The 25,697-nt window shown below is 38.1% G+C and overlaps 1 protein-coding gene across 5 annotated transcripts in view; it reads right to left on the reverse strand.

The window, feature by feature from the left end:
• The window catches only part of LOC110288164 (complement factor H), a 115,169-nt gene extending 90,524 nt beyond the window's left edge, over positions 1-24,645 (reverse strand). For 3 of the 5 annotated variants that reach the window (XM_085841600.1, XM_085841593.1, XM_085841590.1), the window contains exon 1: positions 24,477-24,644. In XM_085841600.1, the coding sequence (XP_085697726.1) occupies positions 24,477-24,549 (73 nt within the window). In that variant the 5' untranslated portion in view covers positions 24,550-24,644. Of the gene's footprint in view, positions 1-24,476 lie in introns of all 5 variants that reach the window. The other 2 variants (XM_085841599.1, XM_085841595.1) reach the window with 1 other exon arrangement.
• Positions 24,646-25,697: the final 1,052 nt, after the last annotated feature.

Genomic DNA, 25,697 nt, shown 5'->3' on the forward strand with positions numbered 1-25,697 from the left:
ACTAGAGTGCACAGGGAAAGCATTCTAATTAACAAAATCAGAAATGAAAAGGGAGACATAATAACAGATCCTGAAGAAATCCAAAACACCATAAGATCCTTCTACAAAAGGTTATACTCAACCAAACTAGAGAACCTGGATGAAATGGACAAGTTTCTAGACAGATACCAGGTACAAAAGTTAAATCAAGATCAGGTTAATGATCTAAACAGTTCTATATCCCCTAAAGAAATAGAAGCAGTCATTAATAGTCTCCCAACCAAAAAAAGCCCAGGACCAGATAGGTTTAGTGTAAAGTTCTATCAGACCTTCAAAGAAGGTCTAATCCCGGTTCTTCACAAACTATTCCACAAAATAGAAACCGAAGGTACTCTACCCAACTCATTCTATGAAGCCACAATTACTCTGATACCTAAAGCACAAAAAGACCAAACAAAGACAGAGAGTTTCAGACCAATTTCCCTTATGAATATCGATGCAAAAACCCTCAATAAAGTTCTAGCTTACCGAATCTGCGAACACATCAAAACAATCATCCATCCTGACCAAGTAGGTTTCATTCCAGGTATGCAGGTATGGTAAAATATACAGAAACCCATCAATGTAATCCAATATATAAACAAAATCAAAGACAAAAACCACATTATCATCTCGTTAGATGCAGAGAAAGCATTTGACAAAATCCAACATCCATTCATGATAGAAGTCTTGGAAAGATCAGGAATTCAAGGCCCATACCTAATCATGATAAAGCAATCTACAGCAATACAGTTGCCAACAGCAAAGTAAATGGTGAGAAGCTGGTAGCACTCCCACTAAAATCAGGGACTAAACAAGGCTGCCCACTCTCTTCCTACCTATTCAACATTGTACTTGAAGTCCTAGCCAGAGCAATTTGGCAACAAAAGTAGATCAAGGGGATACAAATTGGAAAGGAAGAAGTCAAAATATCACTTTTTGCAGATGATATGATAGTATATATAAGTGACCCTAAAAATTCCACCAGAGAACTCCTAAGCCTGATAAACAGCTTCAATGAAGTAGCTGAATATAAAATTAACTCAAACAAATCAATGGCCTTTCTCTACACACAGGATAAACAGGCTAAGAAATTAATTAGGGAAACTCAGCCTTCTCAATAGTCACAAATAATATAAAATACCTTGGCCTGACTCTAATGAAGTGAAAGATCTGTATGATAATAACTTCAAGTCTTTGAAGAAAGAAATTAAAGAAGATCTCAGAAGATGGAAAGATCTCCCATGCTCATGGATTGGCTGGATCAACATTGTAAAAATGGCTATCTTGCCAAAAGCAATCTACAGATTCAATGCAATGCCCATCAAAATTCCAACTCAATTCTTCAACGATTTAGAAAGGGCAATCAGCAGATTCATCTGGAATAACAAAAAACCTAGGATAGCAAAAACTCTTCTCAAGGATAAAAGAACCTCTGGTGTAATCACCATGCCAGACCTAAAGCTGTACTACAGAGCAATTGTGATAAAAACTGCATGGTATTGGTATAGTGACAGACAAGTAGACCAATGGAACAAAATTGAAGAACCAGAGATGAACCCACACACCTATGGTCACTTGATCTTTGACAAGGGAGCTAAAACCATTCAGTGGAAAAAAAAAACATCATTTTCAACAAATGGAGCTGGCACAACTGGCGGTTATCATGTAGAAAATTGCGAATTGATCCATTTCTATCTCCTTGTACTAAGGTCAAATCTAAGTGGATTAAGGAACTCCACATAAAACCAGAGAGACTGAAACTTATAGAGGAGAAAGTAGGGAAAAGCCTCGAAGATATGGGTACAGGGGAAAAATTACTGAATAGAACAGCAATGGCTTGTGCTGTAAGATCGAGAATCGATAAATGGGACCTCATAAAATTGCAAAGCCTCTGCAAGGCAAAAGACACTCTCAATAAGACAAAAAGACCACCAACAGATTGGAAAAGGATCTTTACCTATACTAAATCAGATAGGGGACTAATATCCAATATATATAAAGAACTGAAGAAGGTGGACAATAGAAAATCAAATAATCCCATTAAAAAATAGGGCTCAGAGGTGAACAAAGAATTCTCACCAGAGGAATACCGAATGGCTGAGAAGCACCTGAAAGACTCTTCAACATCCTTAATCATCAGGGAAATGCAAATCAAAACAACCCTGAGATTCCATCTCACACCAGTCAGAATGGCTAAGAACAAAATTCAGGTGACAGCAGATGCTGGCGAGGATGTGGAGAAAGAGGAACACTCCTCCATTTTTGGTGAGATTGCAAGCTGGTACAACCACTCTGGAAATCATTCTGGCGGTTCCTCAGAAAATTGGACATAGTACTACCGGAGAATCCCGCAATACCTCTCCTGGGCATATATCCAGAAGATGTCCCAACCGGTAAGAAGGACACATGCCCCACTATGTTCATAGCAGCCTTATTTATAATTGCCAGAAGCTGGAAAGAACCCAGATGCCCCTCAACAGAGGAATGGATACAGAAATTATGGTACATTTACACAATGGAGTACTACTCAGCTATTAAAAAGAATGAATTTATGAAATTCCTAGGCAAATGGATGGACCTGGAGGGCATCATCCTGAGTGAGGTAACCCAATCACAAAGGAACTCGCACAATATGTACTCACTGATAAGTGGATATTAGCCCAGAAACTTAGGATACCCAAGATATAAGATACAATTTGCTAAACGCATGAAACTCAAGAAGAACGAAGACCAAAGTGTGGACACTTTGCCCCTTCCTAGAAATGGGAACAAAACACTTATGGAAGGAGTTACAGAGACAAAATTTGGAGCTGTGAGGAAAGGATGGACCATCTAGTGATTGCCATATGCAGGAATCCATCCCATAATCAGCTTCCAAACGCTGACACCATTGCATACACTAGCAAGATTTTGAGAAAGGATCCAGATATAGCTGTCTCTTGTGAGACTATGCCGGGGCCTAGCAAACACAGAAGTTGATGATCACAGTCAGCTATTGGATGGATCACACGACCCCCAATGGAGGAGCTAGAGAAATTACCCAAGTAGCTAAAGGGAACTGCAACCCTATAGGTGGTACAACAATATGAACTAACCAGTACCCCGGTGCTCTTGTCTCTAGCTGCATATGTAACAAAAGATGGCCTAGTCGGCCATCACTGCAAAGAGGGGCCCATTGGACTTGTAAACTTTATATGCCCCCATTACAGGGGAACCCCAGGGCCAAAAAGGGGGAGTGGGTGGGTATGGGATTGGGGGTGTGGGTATGGGGGACTTTTGGGATAGCATTGAAAATGTAAATTAGGGAAATACCTAAGAAAAAAATAAATTTTAAAAAAAGCAATGTACAGATTCAATGCAATCCCCATCAAAATTCCAGCTCAATTCTTCTACGAATTACAAAGGGCAATCGGCAAATTCATCTGGAACAACAAGCAAAACTAGGATAGCAAAAACTCTTCTCTAGGATAAAAGAACCTCTGGTGGAATCACCATGCCTGACCTAAAGCTGTACTACAGAGCAATTGTGATAAAAACTGCATGGTATTGGTATAGTGACAGACAAATAGACCAATGGAATAGAAGACCCAGAAATGAACCCAAACACCTATGGTCAGTTGATCACTGACAAGGGAGCAAAAACCATCCAGTGGAAAAAAGACAGCATCTACAAAAAATGGTGCTGGCACAACTGGCAGTTATCATGTAGAAGAATGGGAATTGATCCATTCCTATCTCCTTGTACTAAGGTAAAATCTAAGTGGATTAAAGAACTCCACATATAACCAGAAACACTGAAACTTATTGAGGAGAAAGTAGGTAAAACCCTCGAAGATATGGGTACAGGGGAAAAATTCCTAAATAGAACAGCAATGACTTGTGCTGTAAGATCAAGAATCTACAAATGGGACCTATTAAAATTGTAAAGCTTCTGTTAGGTAAAAGACACCCTCAATAAGACAAAAAGACCACCAACAGATTGGGAAAGAATCTTTACCTATCCTAAATCCGATAGGGAGATAATATCCAAAATATATGAAGAACTCAAGAGGGTGGTCTCCAGAAAATCAAATAACCCTATTAAAAAATGGGGCTCAGAGCTAAACAAAGAATTCTCACCAGAGGAATACCAAATGGCTGAGAAGTACCAGAAAAAAATGTTCAACATCCTTAATCATCAGGGAAATGCAAATCAAAACAACCCTGAGATTCCATCTCACACCAGTCAGAATGGCTAAGAACAAAATTCAGGTGACAGCAGATGCTGGCGAGGATGTTGAGAAAGGGGAACACTCCTCCATTGTTGGTGGGATTGCAAGCTTGTACAACCACTCTGGAAATCAGTCTGGCGGTTCCTCAGAAAATTGGACATAGTACTACTGGAGGATCCAGCAATACCTCTCCTGGGCATATATCCAGAAGATGTCCCATCCGGTAAGAAGGACACATGCTCCATTATGTTCATAGCAGCCTTATTTATAATAGCCAGAAGCTGGAAAGAACCCAGATGTCCCTCAACAGAGGAATAGATATAGAAAATGTGGTACATTTACACAATGGAGTACTACTAATCTATAAAAAAAATGGATTTATGAAATTCCTAGGCAAATGGATGGACCTGGAGGGCATCATCCTGAGTGAGGTAACCCAATCACAAAGAACTCAAATGATATGTACGCACTAATAAGTGTATATTAGCCCAGAAACTTAGAATACCCAAGATATAAGATATAATTTGCTAAATGCATGAAACTTAAGAAAAATGTAGACCAAAGTATGGACACTTTGCCCCTTCTTAGAATTGGGAACAACACCCATGGAAGGAGTTACAGGGACAAAGTTTGTAGCTGAGACGAAGGGATGGACCATCTAGAGACTGCCATATCCTAGGTTCCATCCCATAATCAACTTCCAAATGCTGACACCATTGCATACACTAGCAAGATTTTGCTGAAAGGACTCAGATATAGCTGTCTCTTGTGAGACTTACTGGGGCCTAGCAAACACAGAAGTGTATGCTTACAGTCAGCTATTGGATGGATCACAGGGCCCCCAATTGAGGAGCTAGAGAAAGTACCCCAGGAGCTAAAGTGATCTGCAACCATATAGGTAGAACAACATTATGAACTAACCAGTACCCTGTAGCTCTTGACTCTAGCTACATATGTATCAAAAGATGGCCTAGTTGGCCATCACTGGAAAGAGAGGCCCATTGGACTTGTAAACTTTATATGCCCCAGTACAAGGGAACGCCAGGGCCAAAAAGTGGGAGTGGGTGGGTAGGGGTGTGGGTGGGAGGGTATGGGGGACTTTTGGGATAGCATTGGAAATGTAATTGAGGAAAATACCTAATTAAAAAAATATATATATATAAAGAAAATAACTTTAGATAAGAGAACCTGGGAGAGAATTCGACAAGCTCTGAGAAACACCCAGGCAGATAATTTCACACTCTGCCTCTGTGAGCTCATAAAAGATGCTATTTGTGAAGAGACCTTGCAGGCATCAGATAGTACCCAGGCAGAGTTTGAAGAATCTCAGGAAGAATGCCAGCCAGAGAGGACTTTCTCAGAAGAAGGCCTTCTCAGACCTAAATTAGAAAGATACTGAGGTTCTGATGATGAGCCAACATTAGAATAGGATGATCATTCAGAAAAAGGAGTATTGGTGAGTATTGGCCTCCTTGCGAACCTCCTGCTCCACCTACGGTCTCCAGTATAGGAGATGCTACTCATATGGATATGCAACTAAGTAAATTAGAGTTTGAAATCAAATTGCAGAAATTGACTAATGAGCTTCGGGAACTAAAATAGGTGTCAAATACAGGGAAGAACAGCTATTTTGAAATGTACCAATCTCTGCTAGAAAGAGCTGTGAGTCAGGCTCATGGGAAAGGGCAAGATACTTCTGACATGTTAGACTTTCCTATAGTTGAGATAATTGATCAGCAAAATAAGAGGGTCAGACAATACCAGACTTTGGAGTTCAAGGTGATAAAGGAGTTAAAATCAGGTGTTGCACAATATGGCCCTACACCTCCTTTCGCACAAACATTATTGGATACTGTCATGGAGTCACATTTAATCCCCCCAAGATTGGAAGACTCTATGTAAGGCTACTCTGTCAGGAGGAGATTTCTTACTTTGGAATTCCGAATGGTAACAAGCCAGTAAGAGAACTGCTGCTTTGCATGTTCAGACAGGTAATCCAGACTGGGATGTTAACATGCTTTTAGGGGAAGGTCAATATGAAGGCAATGCTAATCAGATTGAGTTTCCTGTTGGAGTGTACAAGCAGGTTGCTATGGCTGCTTGCAGCTCTTGGAATCAGTTACCAACTCAAGGGGATCCTGGTGGAAGTTTAGCTAGCATTTGGTAGGGTCCTGATGAGCTTTACAAGGACTTTTTAGATGGGCTATTGAAATCAGCCAGTAGAATTCTTGGAGATTCTCAAACGGGAATTCCTTTCATTATGCAATTGGCTTATGAGAATGCTAATGCAGCATGTAGCATTCGGCTGCACAAAAGACAGACAGACTTAGCGGGATATATCCTGCTGTGTGCAGAGATTGGGCAGTCATATATTCAGGGTTTGGCCTTGGCCAGTACTTTGCAAAGAACCACTGTGCGAGCAATGCTTGCACAGAAATGAGGGATTAACGCATGTTTTAAGTGTGGAAGTTTGGGTCATTTTAAAAATGATTGTCCTAAGAGTAGAGGTGCCAAGAGTTGGCAAGCAGGCCGTGCTCCAGGAGTTTGTACTCGATGCAGGAAGGTCAATAATTGGGCTAGGGAATGTAAATTCAAGACAGACATTCAAGGCCATCTGTTGCCATGAAATGAGAAGAGGGGCCAGCCTCAGGCCCCGAGATACCCACAGCAAACAGCTTATGGGGCCATGAAGCTGCTGCCCAATAAAAGAAATCCATTTTGAACTTATCAGGGCAACCCTAGGAAGTGCAGGATGGATCTCTGTTCCACCACCCATGCAGTATTAACCCCAGAAATGGGAGTTCAAACTCTACCTATAGGAGTTTTTGGACCTTTACCCAAAGAAACTTGTTTATTTGTTTTAGGACAAAACAGTTCTATTGTAAAAGGTCTGCAGATTTTTCCAGGTGTTATAGATAATGATTATGAGGGAGAAATTAAAATCATCGCTGCTTCCCCTCATGGTATTATAACTGTACCTGCTAATCAAAGAATTGCTCAACTTATCTTAGTTCTTTTGCATCTGCTACTGTCCAGATTTGTTAAGAATGAGAGGACAAAGTGGCTTTGGTTCCTCTGATGTATATTGGGTTCAATCTATTACTAATCAGAGACCTAACCTTAAATTGATAATAGAAGTAAAAAGTTTTGAAGGATTAATAGATACTGGAGCTGATGTAACAATTATGAGAGGACAAGATTGGCCTTCAACTTGGCCTTTGTCTGATACACTTATTCACCTTCAAGTAATTGATTATGCCAATAACCCAAAACAAAGCTCTAAATTGCTAACCTGGATAGATGAGGAGGCAATTCAGGACAAATTCAGCCATATGTTATGTCAAATTTTCCTGTTACCCTATGGGGAAGAAATCTCTTGTCACAGATGGGCATTATAATGTGCAGTCCTAATGAAGCAGTGACTAAGAAGATGCTAAGACAAGGAGTTTTGCCCAGTCAGGGGCTAGGAAAGGAAGGATGAGGTATTAAGACTTTTGAAAGTACTAAACCTCACTCTAACACAAGAGGCTTAGGGTATTTTCAGTAATGGCCACTATCTTGCCTGCACACCATGCTGATAAAATTCAATGGCTTAATGATATTCCCATGTAGTTTGATAAGTGGTCTTTACCTAAAGAGAAAATAGAAGCTGCCTCTTTGCTAGTGCAGGAGCAATTAGAGGCAGGACATTTAGTAGAATCTCAGTCTCCTTGGAAAATTCCAATATTTGTTATCAAGAAAAAAATCAGGTAAATGGAGATTCTTACAAGATCTAAGAAAGGTTAATGAAACCATGGTACCTATGGAAGTTTTACAACCTGGGCTTCTGTCTCCAGTAGCCATTCCTAAAGGATATTATAAAATTGTGGTAGATTTGAAAGATTGTTTCTTTACTATTCCCTTATATCCCGAGGATTGTGAAAGATTTGCTTTCAATATTCCTGCTATTAATTTTAAAGAACCTATGAAGAGATATCAATGGACAGCTCTTCCACAGGGCATGGCTAATAGTCCTACCTTATGTCAAAAGTTTGTGGCACAAGCCATTCAGCCTGTGAGACAACAATGACCTATGATCTACATCATTCATTACAAAGATGATGTCTTAATGGTGGGAAAAGACCCTCAGGACTTGCTTTTATGTTATAGAGATTTACAACAGGCCTTAGCTGATAAAGGACTACACATAGCTCCTGAGAAGGTACAGACTCAGGATCCTTATAATTATTTGTGTTTTAGACATACAGATCAAGCTGTTCCCCCCACCCCCCCGAAGATAATTATTCGCAGGGACAGCTTAAAAACTTTAAATGATTTTCAAAAATTGTTAGGTGACATTATTTGGCTTTGCCCCTATTTAAAGCTTGCTACAGGGGAATTGAAATCTTTATTTGATATTCTTAAAGGGAGTTCTGACCCTACCTTCCCTAGTTCTTTAAACTCAGAAGGATTGCTGACCTTACAACAAGTGGAAAGAGCTATTGAAGAACAATTTGTTACGTATATAGATTACTCTTTGCCTTTACATCTGTTATTTTTTAATACAATTCACATGACTACTGGATTATTGTGGCAAAGGGCTCCTCTAATGTGGATACATTTGAGGATATCTCCTAAACTTATTATCCTGCCATATTATGAAGCAGTAGCTCAGATGATAATACTTGGAAGAAAGCAGGCACTAACTTAGTTTGGGAAAGAGCCAGATATCATTGTTCAGCCTTATAGTGTAGATCAAGATACTTGGCTGAAGCATCACAGAACAGATTTGTTGCTTGCTCAAATAGGATTTATAGGAACTATAGATAATCATTATCCTCAAGATAGGCTGATAAAGTTTTTAAATGTACATGAGGTGATATTTACTAATATGACCTCTTTACAGCCTTTGTGTAATGCTCTTTTGATTTTTACTGATGGCTCCTCTAAAGGGCAAGCTGGATATCTTATGAATAATCAACATGTAGTCATAGAGACTCCTGGCCTCTCAGCTCAGTTAGCAGAGCTGACAGCAGTATTGAATGTTTTCCAGTCTGTAAATGATGCTTTTAATATTTTTACTGATAGTTTATATATGTTGCACAATCAATTCCCTTATTGGACACTTGTGTTACATTTAATTTTAATATGCCAGCAGGATATTTGTTTTCACCATTGCAAAACATCATTCTTGCTCAAAAACATCCATTTTATACTGGTCATATTCAAGCTCATTCTGGTCTTCCTGGACCTTTAGCTGCAGGCAATGATTGCCTTGACAGAGCTCTAATAGGGGAGGCCTTAATTTCAGATCCTGTTGCATTGGCTAGACGTGATCACGATAAATTTCAGCTCTCTAGCCATATATTAAGGCTTCAACACAAGATCACTAAAGAGCAACCAAGAATGATTATAAAACAATGCTCTAAATGTATTATCTTATCTCCAGTTCCACATTTAGGAGTTAATCTGCGAGGTCTTATGCCCAATTATATTTGGCAAATGGATGTAACTCATTATGCAGAATTTTGAAAATTAAAATATATACATGTTTGTATTGACACTTGTTCAGGATTTCTTTTTGCTTCTCTACATACAAGAAAGGCCTCTAGAAATGTAATTGATCATTGTTTACAAGCCTTTAATGCTATGGGATTGCCTAAAGTCATTAAGACAGATAATAGGCTATCTTATACTGGCAACAATTTTATTTCATTTTGTAAGAAATTTGGTATCAGACATAAAACTGGAATTCCTTGTAACCCCATGGGACAAGGAACTGTTGAACGTGCTCATCGCACTTTGAAAAATTGGCTTTTAAAAACAAAACAGGGGCAATTATCCCCCCCCCAAGGTCACCAAAAGCACATTTTACTTTTGTCTTATTCGTTTTAATTTTTCTGCAAACTGACATTAAAGGACAGTCTGCAGTAGATCGCCATTGGCATCCAGTTACTTCCAGTTCTTATGCCATGGTTAAATGGCAGGACCCATTAACTAATACATGGAATGGTCAAGACCCTGCTCTAATTTGGGGAAGAGGTTCTGTCTGTGTTTTTTCACAAAAAGAAGATGAAGTGTGATGGCTGCCTGAAAGATTGGCTCATCAAGTGGACACAGATCTTGAATCTTCTACTAAGTATGATTCCAATCTTCATGATAGCTAAAAATCTTTTTTAGCTGGAAGAGTTAATTTGGAGCGCAGCCTCCATTTCCAGAGAATTTACAGCCTTTCTGTTGATTCTCAAAGTCACCTCTCCTACACTGGGAGGTCAGAGTCTGAGCTTAATCATTGCTAATTTGTAACTAAATAGAGTACCTGGACATCCCCCAAAGAAGTCTTTATCCTGTTGTTTTTTCAACTGTCTCCACCTTGTTTTTCAAGCAGGTCAGTCAATGCCTTACAGACTGTTTTCAGAAAGCATGCAGCTCACCTCCAGCCAGAGCAATTGGCAGAAATTCATTGATATGAAGAAGCATTTTAAGTATATATTGTGGCTTTGGTCTGATTTGGGAATAAGGTGTGTAATGAGGGCCAGTCAGTCAATGACGGGCAACCAGATTTCGGAACTGTATCAATCTAAGACAGAGGTATAGGCCAAGAGGCCGTGGTTTATTAATAATACACCACAGAGCCATGTTTGTGCAAAATAAACACAAACAAGCTGCATATATTCTCCTTGACGGATAAGAATAGATCGGGAAAATCTGAGTCCCCAAGCCAGGCATGGCTGCCAGCCACCATAACTCCCAGGCAGGACTATGGAGCATAAATAAATTTTATGCCTCAGTCCAGCTAATTTTTATTATATATTTAGGGAGGAATTGTAGCCTCCTTCAGCCTTGAAGCAGGCTGATCCAGACTTTGACCTTGCTGCCACTAAGAAGGAGCTTACCTAGGGTAGAGCCTTCTGACCTTGGTGTCTCTCTTTGCTCTTCTCCAAGACTCTGCTTCCTGCTGAAAGGTCCTTGAGACGTTTCCAGGGACACACCCTGTAGATCGCCTACAAGCTGGCTCCAGGCACCAAGAATAGGCTGGCGGGGGATGGGCCTACCCTCTTTATAAGCTTGGACTCTCAGTAAACTACAGAGGCTTTGAACAGAAAGGTTTTTCTTGGCCTCATTCTTTTCTCACCACCGTCTGATCTTTTTCAGCCCCAGCCTGCCTTTTAGGGGAACCCAGTTCACGTGGCCGCAGGTGGCTACACCTAGTATGTATGGCATGTTGGACATTGTGCCTAGAAAGTCTCCAGATGACCGACAGTCAAGAATATCTGACAGCACCACACTGATGCAGAACCAGTAGCTGAGTCATCTACAAAGCTAGCTGACAGAAATGAGGGGAAAACAAAGGTTTGTTATGAGGCAAATATTATTGAGGAATATTTACTATGATGCAAATAAATAAGTAAAATAAATATTTATATGACAGTATTTTACCCAATGATTTACTAAAAATATTAGAAAATTATTTGTTAGAAAAATGAAATATATATATTTAATATATATAATTTATATATGACATATAAATTAAAAAAATTAGTCTTCTATAATGTATTTTATTATTTTATTATAATATAATGTATTATATTACTTGGAATCTTAAATTCTAATATTACTTATATTATTGCATTAAGTATTATTCACTTTTAAAACTATAATATTTCTAAGGGTTGTACATAAATAAAAAGTTAAATATTTGCTGTTACTGTATTTTCATCTGAGCATATTTAATAGACTAATTTCAGAATCATGGAGATTAAATATGTAAGTGAAGCTTACAGGTACATCTTGGAACATGGATCCAGCCAGTGAGTGTACACTTTGAAACACTTGCTCAGGTTGCAGGATAAAAGCCATTTTTACATTCATATCTGATTTCATCAGCAGTTATGTGTATAATCCTGTGAGGTGTGTAGATAATATTTGGAACATAAGGGGGTGAGCATCTCTTTTCTGAAAAGAAGCAGCTATAAATAATGAGAAATATTTAATCTCACTAAGATTATGACTATAAATATAAACAGCAGATACAATGTATATATACTGATAACGGTAAAATTGACATGGAAATGAATGCATCTTTATATTATTAACATATCAGTCAGGCTTCCTCTGTCCTCTCCTGATATATGTGTGTCTTTTGTTATGCATTCTTTTCTCTTGATGCCATCACATATAGTATTTCATGATTTTAAAGATGATAAAAACTTCATAATAATAGATATTCAGTGCAAAGAACATGATCCTTTTCACTTTCTAATTCTTTGATTGAAATTGCTGGCTTTGAATCTCACTTGGGCTATTTATTAATATTCACAGGTTCTTAATTTTAAATAATTGTGAAGAATTTACACCTCTGTCTCTTTGAAATAAACATATTCTTTGATGTATTTAGGAAAACCTACTGAATAAGGGAGAAAAAGTAAAATTTTTGACTTTCAAAATCCTGAATCTAAACTTCACATACACCAAGCTATTGCTCGAATGTGGATTTTGTATCTTGTATGCATTAAATGTATCAAATGTATTATATGTATCACCTTAACCAAGGTCTGCTAACTGATACCAATGCTACATTAGAAAATTATTCTCTATTATTAGAAAATTATACTCTATAATTACAATTTCCTCAGTTCACGCTTTTCTATTTAAATCTAGTATTTTAATTTATAAAAGAAAGGTATTATGATAGGTGTCTGTAAATTTTCTTCACAATTCATTCTTAGACTCAGTCTGGTACAGAGTTCTTTGGTTGTAAGTATTATTTGAATAGTTTTTGCCTTTACATATGTATTTCTAATGTGTACACTTATCCCAGAAGGTGTGGCAGCAATCTTTCCACCAGTCATAAAGTTGTGTCACAGTTTACTTGTATTTTTTTTAATTCAATATATATCCTGATTGAAACCCTCTCCTCTCCTCCTTGTCCCTCCACATATAGACCCTAGCCTCATCCACTCTACTCCTTCTTCTCTTAAAAGGGGAATGGCCGCCTGGGCACCAGCCCACTCAGGCACATAAAGTCACTGCAAAACTAGGCACACCCTCTCTCATTGAGGCCAGAAAAGGCATCCCAGTTAGGGGAAACAGGATCCAGAGGCAGGCAACACAGTCAGGGACAGTTGTTGTGTTCCACGTGATGAGAGATAATATAAATACACAGTAGTAAAACATGATATAAAATAGTAATAAATATATATGTCTACTGTTAGGTTTGAATATGCTTGGCCTGGGAAGTGGTATTATTAGGAGGTGTATCCTTGTTGGAATAGGTGTGGCCTTATTGTAGGAAATGTGTCACTGTTAGGTTGGGCTTTGTCTGTCTTTACTTAGTGCCTTTCAAACAAGATGTAGAATTTTCAGCACCTTCTCCAACACCATGCTTGCCTGGCTGCTGACAAACTTTCCCCCTTGATTATAATAGAAGCAACCCCTGAACCTATAAGCCAGCCCCAACTAAATGTTTTCTCTTATAAGAGTTTCCTTGGTCATGATGTTTCTTCACAGCAACCAGAACTCTAAGATAACTACTTAAATCAAGCATGTCTCCTAATTTTTATGCCATTTAACATTTATTTCAAATCAGCCTTAATTGTGTTCCTTCAATTTTTTTCTCTTCATTGTACTCTGCCTCTGATATCTTCATAGGACCATTGTGTTTTTGTTTTTCTATTTAGGTTTCCTTAATAATACAGCATAACTCAGTACCTTTTTAAGCTAAAGTCATAAGATACCAAACAACAATATGGCCAAGTATTTAAGAGGAGAAGCAAACAGTATGGCAAGAACTTTGTAAAACTGATTAAGAACAAAACTACTTTTTCCCTTGTATATAGATTCTCAAATGTACAGTTTTCTTATTTCAAATGTTTTATAGAAATATTTGGAATGGAATACATCATGCTTAGTTTCTTTACATTGTAAATCAATTTTGCAAAATGTAATCTCTACAGGATACTGATGCATCAAAATAAGTTGTTCAGGACATTGTGTTATTTTTTTCACTGTTCCTGCCTATCATTAGAGAGCGGATATTAAATGTTAGAAATCCAAAAGTTCTGAGAAGTTGTTTTAGACCCCTTTGGTCTGGCTATGATCAGCTACAAGAAAGTTTACTTATTCTCATATTTTCTTATTTTAATTTTGGTTTCTTATGGAATCCAAGATACTTGTAAAGTCAGCTGCAACAAATTGTATATTCAGCTATATAGTGTCAAAGAGATTAAGGTGCCTTGGTTTAAAGATAATTGTACATCAACTCAGGTAAACTCTTTCTTCTCCAGGTAAACAAAGTAGAGTGATGCAGTACTTTTTTTTTTTAATAAGAAACTACTGTTCATCAAGGAGTACATATATTTGTTCAGTAAAATGAAGTCTGTTGCTAGAGATATGCAAACTTACATGATTTAAGATGCAGATATCCTTATTTTAATCATCAAACTTTTATTCAATATCCCTTGAGAATGCCTTCTGTCATCCCTCTTCCTGAGGAAAACGATTCCCAAGAACAAAATACTAAACTATTAATATTTGAATTGTAATTGTGTTGTGGAATGTTCAAATGGAAATTTCAATGGAGTGTCTTTTTCTCCTCCATCCTCTTTTCTTCCCTTCCTCTATTCACTCTTTCCCCTCTTTCCTAGTGTTCAAAAGAAGCAATCCTATGTAGCATTTACAGAAGCACATTTGGGGAGCCAAATATATATCTCAGTTTGAAAACAGATATATGCTAAGGAAGAGTTTTTAAATAGTTGACAGTAATTCCAGCTTCAGTTGAATTCAGTCCAAAAGAGATTCTACTCTGCTATGTTATTTGTTGTGGCATGAATGATGTATTGAATCCTAATGTTTCCAATGGAAAACTGGATTCACCTAAAGGTGGAATGATTGTTTAAAAGTTACTCTTAAGAACAAGGCTTGAGGCCTTGCCAGTGGAGACTCTGGACACATGCAAGGACCCACACAGGATTACCCATGGGATGCTAAGACCTCTGGTGAGTGGAACACAGCATCTGCTCCAATCCAATCGTGCGGGACCTGAGATTGCATTAACTAGGGAAGCAGACAACCCGGCCTGAGCAGGGGCACAAGTCCCTTCCGGTCCACTCGAGCACTGGGGTGCCTTGCCAGTGGAGTCTCCAGACACCCACAAGGACCCACACAGGATTCCCCACGGGATCCTAAGACCTCTGGTGATTGGAACACAACTTCTGCAAAGAGGCAGGTTCGAACACCAGATATCTGGGCACCTTCCCTGCAAGAAGAGAGCTTGCCTGCAGAGATTAATCTGACCACTGAAACTAAGGAGAGAGCTAGTCTCCCAGGTCCGCTGATAGAGGCTAACAGAGTCACCTGAGGAACAAGCTCTATCCAGAGACAACTATAACAGCTAGCTTCAGAGATTACCAGATAGCGAAAGGCAAACATAAGAATTCTATTAACAGAAATCAAGACCACTCACCATCATTAGAACTCAGCACTCCCACCCCAACTAGTCCTGGGCACCCCAACACAACCGAAAATTTAGAACCAGATTTAAAAGCATATCTCATGATGATGGTAGAGGACATCAAGAAGGACTTTCATAACTCACTTAAAGAAATACAGGAGAGCACTGCTAAAGAGTTACAAGTCCTTAAAGAAAAACAGGAAAACACAAACAAACAGGTAGAAGTCCTTATAGAAAAACAGGAGAACACATCCAAACAGGTGATGGAAATGAACAAAACTATACTAGATCTAAAAAGGGAAGTAGACACAATAAAGAAAACCCAAAGTGAGGCAACACTGGAGATAGAAACCCTAGGAAAGAATTTTGGAACCATAGATGCGAGCATCAGCAACAGAATACAAGAGATGGAAGAGAGAATCTCAGGTGCAGAAGATTCCATAGAGAACATCGGCACCAAGAATCAAAATGCAAATGCAAAATACAAAATGCAAAATGCAAAAGGATCCTAACTCAAAACATCCAGGAAATCCAGGACACAATGAGAAGACCAAACCTACGGATAATAGGAGTAGATGAGAATGAGGATTTTCAACTTAAAGGGCCAGTCATATATCTTCAACAAAATAATAGAAGAAAACTTCCAAAACCTAAAGAATGAGATGCCCAGGATCATACAAGAAGCCTACAGAACACCAAATAGACTGGACCAGAAAAGAAATTTCTCCTGACACATAATAATCAGAACAACAAATGCACTAAATAAAGATAGAATATTAAAAGCAGTAAGGGAGAAAGGTCAAGTAACATATAAAGGCAGGCCTATCAGAATTACACCAGACTTATCACCAGAGACTATGAAAGCCAGAAGAGCCTGGACAGATGTTATACAGACACTAAGAGAACACAAATGCCAGCCCAGGCTACTCTACCCGGTCAAGCTCTCAATTACCATAGATGGAGAAACCAAAGTATTCCAAGACAAAACCAAATTCACACATTATCTTTCTACGAATCCAGCCCTTCAAAGAATAATAATAGAAAAAAAAAACAATACAAGGAAGGAAATCATGCCCTAGAAAAAGCAAGAAAGTAATCCCTCAACAAACCAAAAAGAAGACTGCCACAAGAACAGAATGCTAACTCTAACAACAAAAATAAAAGGAAGAAACGATTACTTTTCCTTAATATCTCTTAATATAAATGGACTCAATTCCCCAATAAAAACACATAGACTAAAAGACTGGCTAAACAAACAAGACCCAACATTTTGCTGCTTACAGGAAACTCATCTCAGAGAAAAAGATAGACACTACCTCAGAATGAAAGGCTGGAAAACAATTTTCCAAGCAAATGGCCTCAAGAAACAAGCTGGAGTAGCCATTCTAATATCGAATATAATCGACTTCCAACCCAAAGTTATCAAAAAAGAAAAGGAGGGACACTTCATAGTCATCAAAGGTAAAATTCTCCAAGAGGAACTCTCAATTCTGAATATCTATTCTCCAAATGCAAGGGCAGCCAGATTCATTAAAGAATCTTTAGTAAATCTCAAAGCACACATTGCACCTCACACAATAATAGTGGGAGACTTCAACACACCACTTTCACCAATGGATAGATCATGGAAACAGAAACTAAATAGGGACACAGTGAAACTAACGGAAGTGATGAAACAAATGGACTTAACAGATATCTACAGAACATTTATCATAAAAGAAAAGAATATACCTTCTTCTCATCACCTCATGCTACCTTCTCCAAAATTGATCATATAATTGGCCATAAAACAGACCTCAACAGATACAAAAATATTGAAATTTTCCCATGCAGACTATCAGATCACCATGGACTAAGGCTGATCTTCAATAACAAAATAAATAATAGAAAGCCAACATTCACATGGAAACTGAACAACACTCTTCTCAATGATACCTTGGGCAAGGAAGGAATAAAGAAATAAATTAAAGACTTTTTAGAGTTTAATGAAAATGAAGCCACAACATTATGGGACACAATGAAAGCATTTTTAAAAGGAAAACTCATAGCTCTGAATGCCTCAAAAAGAACTAGAGAGAGCACACACTAGCAGCTTGACAACACACTAATTCCAGTTCTGCAAGAACTATTCCACAAAATAGAAGCAGAAGCTACTCTACCCAATTCATTCTATGAAGCCACAATTGCTCTGATATCTAAACCACAGAAAGACCCAAGAAAGATAGTGAACTTAAAACCAATTTCCTTCATGAATATCGATGCAAAAATCCCCAATAAAGTTCTCGCTAACCAATTCCAAGAACACATCAAAACAACCATCCATCCTGACCAAGTAGGTTTCATCCCAGGGATGCAAGGATGGTTCAATATATGGAAATGCATCAAAGTAATCCAGTATATAAACAAACTCAAAGACAAAAACCACATGATCATCTCCTTAGATGCTGAGAAAGCATTTGACAAGATCCAACACCCATTCATGATAAAAGTCTTGGAAAGATCAGGAATTCAAGGCCCATACCTAAACATGATAAAAGCAATCTACAGCAAACCAGTAGCCAACATCAAAGTAAATGGTGAGAAGCTGGAAGCATTCCCACTAAAATCAGGGACTACACAAGGCTGCCCACTTTCTCCCTACCTATTCAACATTGTACTTGAAGTCCTAGCCAGAGCAATTCGACAACAAAAGGAGATCAAGGGGATACAAATTGGAAAGGAAGAAATCAAAATATCACTATTTGCAGATGATATGATAGTATATATAAGTGAGCCTAAAAATTCCACCAGAGAACTCCTAAATCTCATAAACAGCTTCGGTGAAGTAGCTGGATATAAAATTAACTCAAACAAGTCAATGGCCTTTCTCTACAGAAAGGATATACAGGCTGAGAAATTAATTAGGGAAACAACACCCTTCACAATAGAAACAAATAATATAAAATACCTTGGTGTGAATTAAACTAAGGAAGCAAAAGTTCTGTATGATAAGAACTTCATGTCCCTGATGAAATCAATTAAAGAAGATCTCAGAAGATGGAAAGATCTCCTATGCTCATGGATTGACAGGATCAATATAGTAAAAAGGGTTATCTTTCTAAAAGCAATCTTCAGATTCAATGCAATCCCTATCAAAATTCCAACTCAATTCTTCAACAAGTTAGAAAGGGCAATCTGCAAATTCATCTGGAATAATAAAAAAACCTAGGATAGCAAAAACTCTTCTCAAGGATAAAAGAACCTCTGGTGGAATCACCATGCCTGACCAAAAGCTGTACTATAGAGGAAGTGTGATAAAAACTGCATGGTACTGGTGTAGCAACAGACAAGTAGGCCAATGGAACAGAACTGAAGACCAGAAATGAACAACACACCTATCATCACTTGATCTTTGAAAAGGGAGCTAAAACCATCCAGTGGAAAAAAGACAGCATTTTCAACAAATGGTGCTGGCACAAGTGGCGGTTAACATGTAGAAGAATATGAATTGATCCATTCCTATATCCTTGTACTGAGGTCAAATATAAGTGGATCAAGGAGCTCACATAAAACCAGAGAGAGTGAAAGTTATAGAGGAGAAGTGGGGGAAAGCCTCGAAGATATGGGCACAGGGGAAAAATTCCTGAATAAAACAGCAATGGCTTGTTCTCTAAGATTGAGAATCGACAAATGGGACCTATTAAAATTGCCAAGCTTCTGTAAGGCAAAAGACACTGTCAATAAGACAAAAAGACCACCAACAGATTGGTAAAGTATCTTTACCTATCCTAAATCAGATAGGGGACTAATATCCAATATATATAAAGAACTCAAGAAGGTGGACTCCAGAAAATCAAATAACTCCATTAAATAATGGGGCTCTGAGCTAAACAAAGAATTCTCACCTGAGGAATACCGAATGGCTGAGAAGCACCTGGAAAAATGTTCAGCATCTTTAATCATCAGGGAAATGCAAATCAAAACTTCTCTGAGGTTCCACCTCACACCAGTCAGAATGGATAAGATCAAAATTTCAGGTGACAGCAGATGCTGGCGAGGATGTGGAGAAAGAGGAACACTCCTATATTATCTGTGGGATTGCAAGCTTTTACAACCACTCTGGAAATCAGCCTGGCGGTTCCTCAAAAAACTGGACGTAGTACTACTGGAGGATCCAGCAATACCTCTCCTGGGCATATATCCAGAAGATGTCCCAACCGGTAAGAAGGACACATGCTCCACTATGTTCATAGCAGCCTTATTTATAATAGCCAGAAGCTGGAAAGAACCCAGATGCCCTTCAACAGAGGAATGGATACAGAAAATGTGGTACATTTACACAGTGGAGTACTACTCAGCTATTAAAAAGAATGAATTTATGAAATTCCTAGGCAAATGGATGGACCTGGAGGGCATCATCCTGAGTGAGGTAAACCCATCACAAAAGAACACACATGTTATGTACTCACTGATATGTGGATATTATCCCAGAAACTTAGAATACACAAGATAGAAGATACAATTTGTGAAACACATGAAACTGAAGAAGAACAAAGACCAAAGTGTGGACACTTTACACTTTCTTAGAATTGTGAACAAAACCAAAGTGTGGACAGTGTGCCCCTTCTTAGAATTGGGAACAAAACACCCATGGAAGGAGTTACAGTGACAAAGTTTAGAGCTGAGATGAAAGGATGGACCATCTAGAGACTGCCATATCTGGGGATCCATCCCAGAATCAGCCTCCAAATGCTGACACCATTGCACACAGTAGCAAGATTTTGCTGAAAGGACCCTGATATAGCTGTTTCTTGTGAGACTATTTTGGGGCCTATCAAACACAGAAGTGGATGCTCACAATCAGCTATTGGATTGATCATAAGGCCCCCAACAGAGGAAGTAGAGAAAGCACCCAAGGATCTGCACTAAAGGGATCTGCAACCCTATAGGTGGAACAACAATATGAACTAATCTGTACCCCCTGGAGCTCTTGTCTCTATCTGGGTATGTATCAGAAGATGGCTTAGTCGGCATCAGTGGAAAGAGAGGCCCATTGGTTGAGCAAACTTTGTATGTCTCAGTACAGTGGAACACCAGGGCCAAGAATTGGGAGTGGGTGGGTAGGGGAGTGGTCGGGAGGGTATGGGGGACTTTTGGGATAGCACTGTAAATGTAAATGAAGAAAATACCTAATTTAAAAAAAAGGAATAAAATCGTTCCTAATTATATTTGGCTAAAGTCAATCAGCACTTTCTTCAGTGATGTCCAGAGAGGTTTCCTTCTACAACAGGTGGGAACCATTAGACATACCCACAGCTACACATTTCACACACACACACACACACACACACACACACACACACACACACACACACACACACACAGAGGCACGCAGGGGCAAGTAGAAAGTTTGGGGTGGAAAAGAGAGACCTTGGAACACTAGGTTCCAAATGGGGCCTATCCATCAAACCCCTTCCCTCAAAATTCAGGAAAACTTCCAGAAAGAGCAAGAACATACAGAGGCTGAGGGCATACAAGATCCCAGAAGAAAAGAAACCCTCCAAATCAACTGAGTAAATTTAATATGAACTCCTGTAGACTGAAGCATCATGCATACATAGGCCCTGAATGGGTCTGTCCCACATCCTCTGTGTATATATTATAATGTTACTTTAGTGTTTATATGGGATTCTGAAGTATGTGAATGAATGGTGTTCTTATTCTTGTGTATTCTCTTGGGTTCATTTCCTTCCATAGTTCTCATATTCCAAATTCAATGCAATAGTTTATGTATTATTGTATTTATGTATTATGTTTTATTTATTTACGTTTTTCTGTTGTGTTTTAGAACCCTATTCTTTTTTGACAGAAATGGAATTGATCTAGATGGGGAAGAGAGAGGGAGCAAATGGGAGGCATAAAGAAAGTGGAAACTTGTAATCACGATATATTTTATGAGGTAAGAATCTCTTTTCCATGAAAGAATACACATGGTATATACTCACTGATAAGTGGATATTAGTTCAAAAGCTCTGAACACCCAAGGCACAATTCACAGACCACAGGAAGGTCAAGAAACGGGAAGACCAAAGTGTGGGTGCTTCAGTCCTTCCTATACAAAATACTTAAGGGAACAAATAAGGAGACAAAGTGTAGAGCAGAGACTGGAGGAAAGGCCACCCAGAGATTGCCCCACTGGGGATCCAACCCATATACAGTCACCAAACGCAGACACTATTATGGATGCTAAGAAGTACATGCTGACAGGAGCCTGATATAGCTGTCTCCTGAGAGGCTCTGCCAGAGTCGGACATAAACAGTGGTAGATGCTGGCAGGCAAACATAGAACTGATCACAGGGCCCCCAATAGATGAGTTAGAGAAAGGACTGAAGGAGCTGAAGTGGATTGCAACCCCATAAGAAGAACATAAATATCAACCAACCAGAGCTCCTAGGGTCTAAACTACCAACCAAGGGATACACCTGGAGTGGAGTGGCCCATGGTTACAGACGTATATGAAACAGATGATGGCCTTGTTGAGCATCAATGGAGTAAGACGCCCTTGTTCCCATGAAGGTTCGATGCCTCAGGTTAAGGGAATGCGAGGGCAGGCAGAAATTTAGAGGTTGGTATTTGTGTCGGGCACACACTCATAGAAGCAGAAGGAGGGGGGATAGGGCAGGGAGGTTCTGGGGGAGGGAACTGGGGGAGGGGGTAAAATTTGAAATGTAAATCAATAAAATATCCAATAATAAAGGAAATAAAAAGAATCTCTTTTGCATAAAAGGGAAAAAAGAATCAAGATTCTTTTATAATAACAAGATTATAAAAATGATAGATGATTAATAAATGTATAGATAGATAAGTAGATAGATAGATGATAGGAAGGCAAATTAATATAATCAAATTGGATTCTCATAATAACCTGAAGAAATGATTGAGGTAAGCTATTTTATGTCAGCCAACTAAAGTTCAAAGGGCAGAACTGTGTCCCAATGCATGAAGCTTCCACAAAAAAGAAAAAAAATAACAGAAAGGTAACGTCATTAGCACTGATTGCAGATAACCCCCAGAGGAAGCATGTTCAGGCAGCTAGCCTGAGTTCTCGATCTGGATTCTCAGGAAGAGTAGGAAAAAAAAAAAACAACTGAAATATCAGACAGCCAATTTATCTATAGGAGGTGAGGGTGGGAAACACAACAGGAAACTTCAGCTTATTGTTTCAACTTTTCTAGTCAGTTCATGCTGGAAATTGAGAGCACCTGGTTTGATTATGTGATCTCTACTGTTGATCTCTGTTCTATTACTTAGAAGTATCATGCAGGAAGACCTTCAGAGGGGAAGCCCAGATATCTACCATAAGTTTGCTGCCATAAGTGAGTTACCCTAGAAGTGTTGAACATCTTAGTTCCTGAAATAATGTTCTCAATGTTTGTTTGTCTATCATTGTTCAGTCTGTCTGTCACCTAATTGTCTACATCTTACTCATTACTTGTTCTTTTGCTTTTCTTGCTGTATACTTTGTGAACTCACTCATTCAAAGGAAACGTGTGGCTATTATTCTCCACACTGTACAGAATATCAGTCAGACAGTATTTACATATCATATTGAATGGACTAAGCAGACTGTATTTAGACACATTTTGATGTATATGTATATAGACATAGATATATGTGTGCAATAATAATTAGGGAAAAAGAAAACCTGAGTCACAGAACAAGAAGGAGACTATGGGACAGTTTTGTGAAATAAGAAGAGCAATATAATTATATTAATATATCAAAGTTATGCAAGTACAAAATAATTGAAAGAAAATATTTTGTCATTTCAGAGATAGACTTTTCTCTCATTGAATTACTGCTTTCCTGTGACAAAAAATTCAAAGTGAATTCAAAGTTACAGCAAAAGACAATGAGCTTAAATCTCTGAAATGATTCAAAATGAGAAAGGGTGGATCTTAAAACAAATGTAATGTGAGGATTGAAGAGTTCCATAAATCACCCCTCATTATGTGGACACATTAGCAAACAAGAAATAGGAAAATAAATACTCCATGAAACCAGATTCAGGCACAGTGACTAAATTCCAGAATCCTACTACATCTTTAAAGCATTATTGCTAACCCATGTAGTGTCTTTATGAATCTCTCAGGATGGTTGTTAAATCCTCTTCAGACACAGTGTGAATACAGTGGTAACATGATCTCCATCTTTCTACATACATTGGAGATATCAGGTAAGAAATTGTTAACATTGTGGTGGCTCACATACAAAGTAACATAATTCTTTTTTATCTTCTTAAAGACATGTCCATTTGCTGAAATATAATTTGTTTGAAATAGGAAAAGTTACTCATTTTAATGACTATGAAATTAAAAGGTATCCAGTTTATAGAGATGAAATCAATCCCACATCAACCTAGATAGATTTAGAGTCTGTCAGGAACTTTGTCCTGTTCAATGGCTGTATTTATTTAGGTGAAATTTCATTTTGAAAATTAATCTTGTTACATGTACTGTTTACACATTTATAAGATGAATTTTTTCTTTGTCTCCAAATTATAATTTAGAGGCTATTCACACTTTTCAAATTAGAGAACTGAGAAAATCACTTTATTCAATTTTTCTCCCTTATTTCTTATCAGAACCTATTTCCAAAAAATAAATTTATTTTTACTATCAATATTTTTCTGCTTTTATTTAAATATTTTATAATTTAGTTTCTATTAATACTTCTTTACTAAAATTAAAATAAATTTAAAATATTCTCATAGACATACAGGAGTTAAAATATTTTACTAGAAATTGCATGTTTCAGATCTGCTTCCACTTACCTTCCCCTTTAGCAGTAGAAAGCCATGCAGTTAGGAGAATATTGGATAAGAGCAACATGTTACAGAACCCCATGTTCTCAAGCTTAAAGCTCCAGATGTGGTGGTCTGTCTGGGAACTCTGTCATTAAAAATGCTGTGTATGACATTGAACTTCACTGTATTACTAGCATCCAGTTGGTAAATGCCAAAGTTCAAAAAGGAGGAGCAAAACAAACATTTTTCAATCAAATATTTCACAATAATAAGTTAATCATTTTACACTTATGGAGCAATGTAGTAGCATTCAATTCTTAGTGCCAAGTTTCCTTGTCAGTCATATTGTTATGTAGAAAGGAAGAGGAGAGAATATATTTCTTTTGCCTTCGTATAGGCATGATAGCTGGTTAGGACAGTTGGTGATTTTCTTCTTTGTAAGCTTTCATGGCTACTTCTAGAAAAATGAATGGTAGGACCCAGGTATGAATTTTCAGAACACATTCAGCTTAGGATCATTTGGGCCCTGTGGTATGGAATACACAATATGGAATGATCTTCTTCTTGGGGACACAAAGTGTCATGGAAACAGTCATCAGTATCTTAACTTCTATTAGACAACCTTGACCTACAACTCAGAAGAGTGCTTCTCTTGTCTAGTACTGTTGTTTGTTAGATGGTTTTGGTTGTACATATGGGCCTTCACATATAGAACTGTCTCTCTACACGTGTATACACACACACACACACACAAACACACATTATTCTGATTGAGGAGTTAATAATATGATTCCTTATGATATTCCCATGCACTATTTCAATATTCTTTCTCTTGTGTATCTCTCCTTCCACTTCCCTAAGTATGTCACTATTTCCTTTTTCCTATTCCTCCTGCTAAATAATTTGTATCCTATTCTTTCTGTTGCTCATCCAACCTACTACTCTGGCAATGGTCTATATTTACCTTTCTCGTCTCTGCAGTTGCTTTGGTGTATAGACTTGCATGTGAAGATTTGGAGCTAGGAGTCTCTAATAAGGGAGATCATGAGAAGTTTGTCTTCATGTGTCTGGGTTACCGTACACCATACAATCTGTTCTGGTTTGCTCATTTACCTGAGAAGTTTATGATTTCACTTTTCTTTATAGTTGAATGGTATTCCATATTGTATATGCCAGGGATGTTTATGATCTGCTCATCATTTGAAGAACGTTTAGGTTGCTTGCATTCACTATGTATTGTGGAAGGGC

The sequence above is a fragment of the Mus caroli genome, unplaced genomic scaffold (genome assembly GCF_978045245.1).
Source record: "Mus caroli unplaced genomic scaffold, Mus_caroli_1 scaffold_1, whole genome shotgun sequence".
Taxonomy (NCBI): Eukaryota; Metazoa; Chordata; class Mammalia; order Rodentia; family Muridae; genus Mus; species Mus caroli.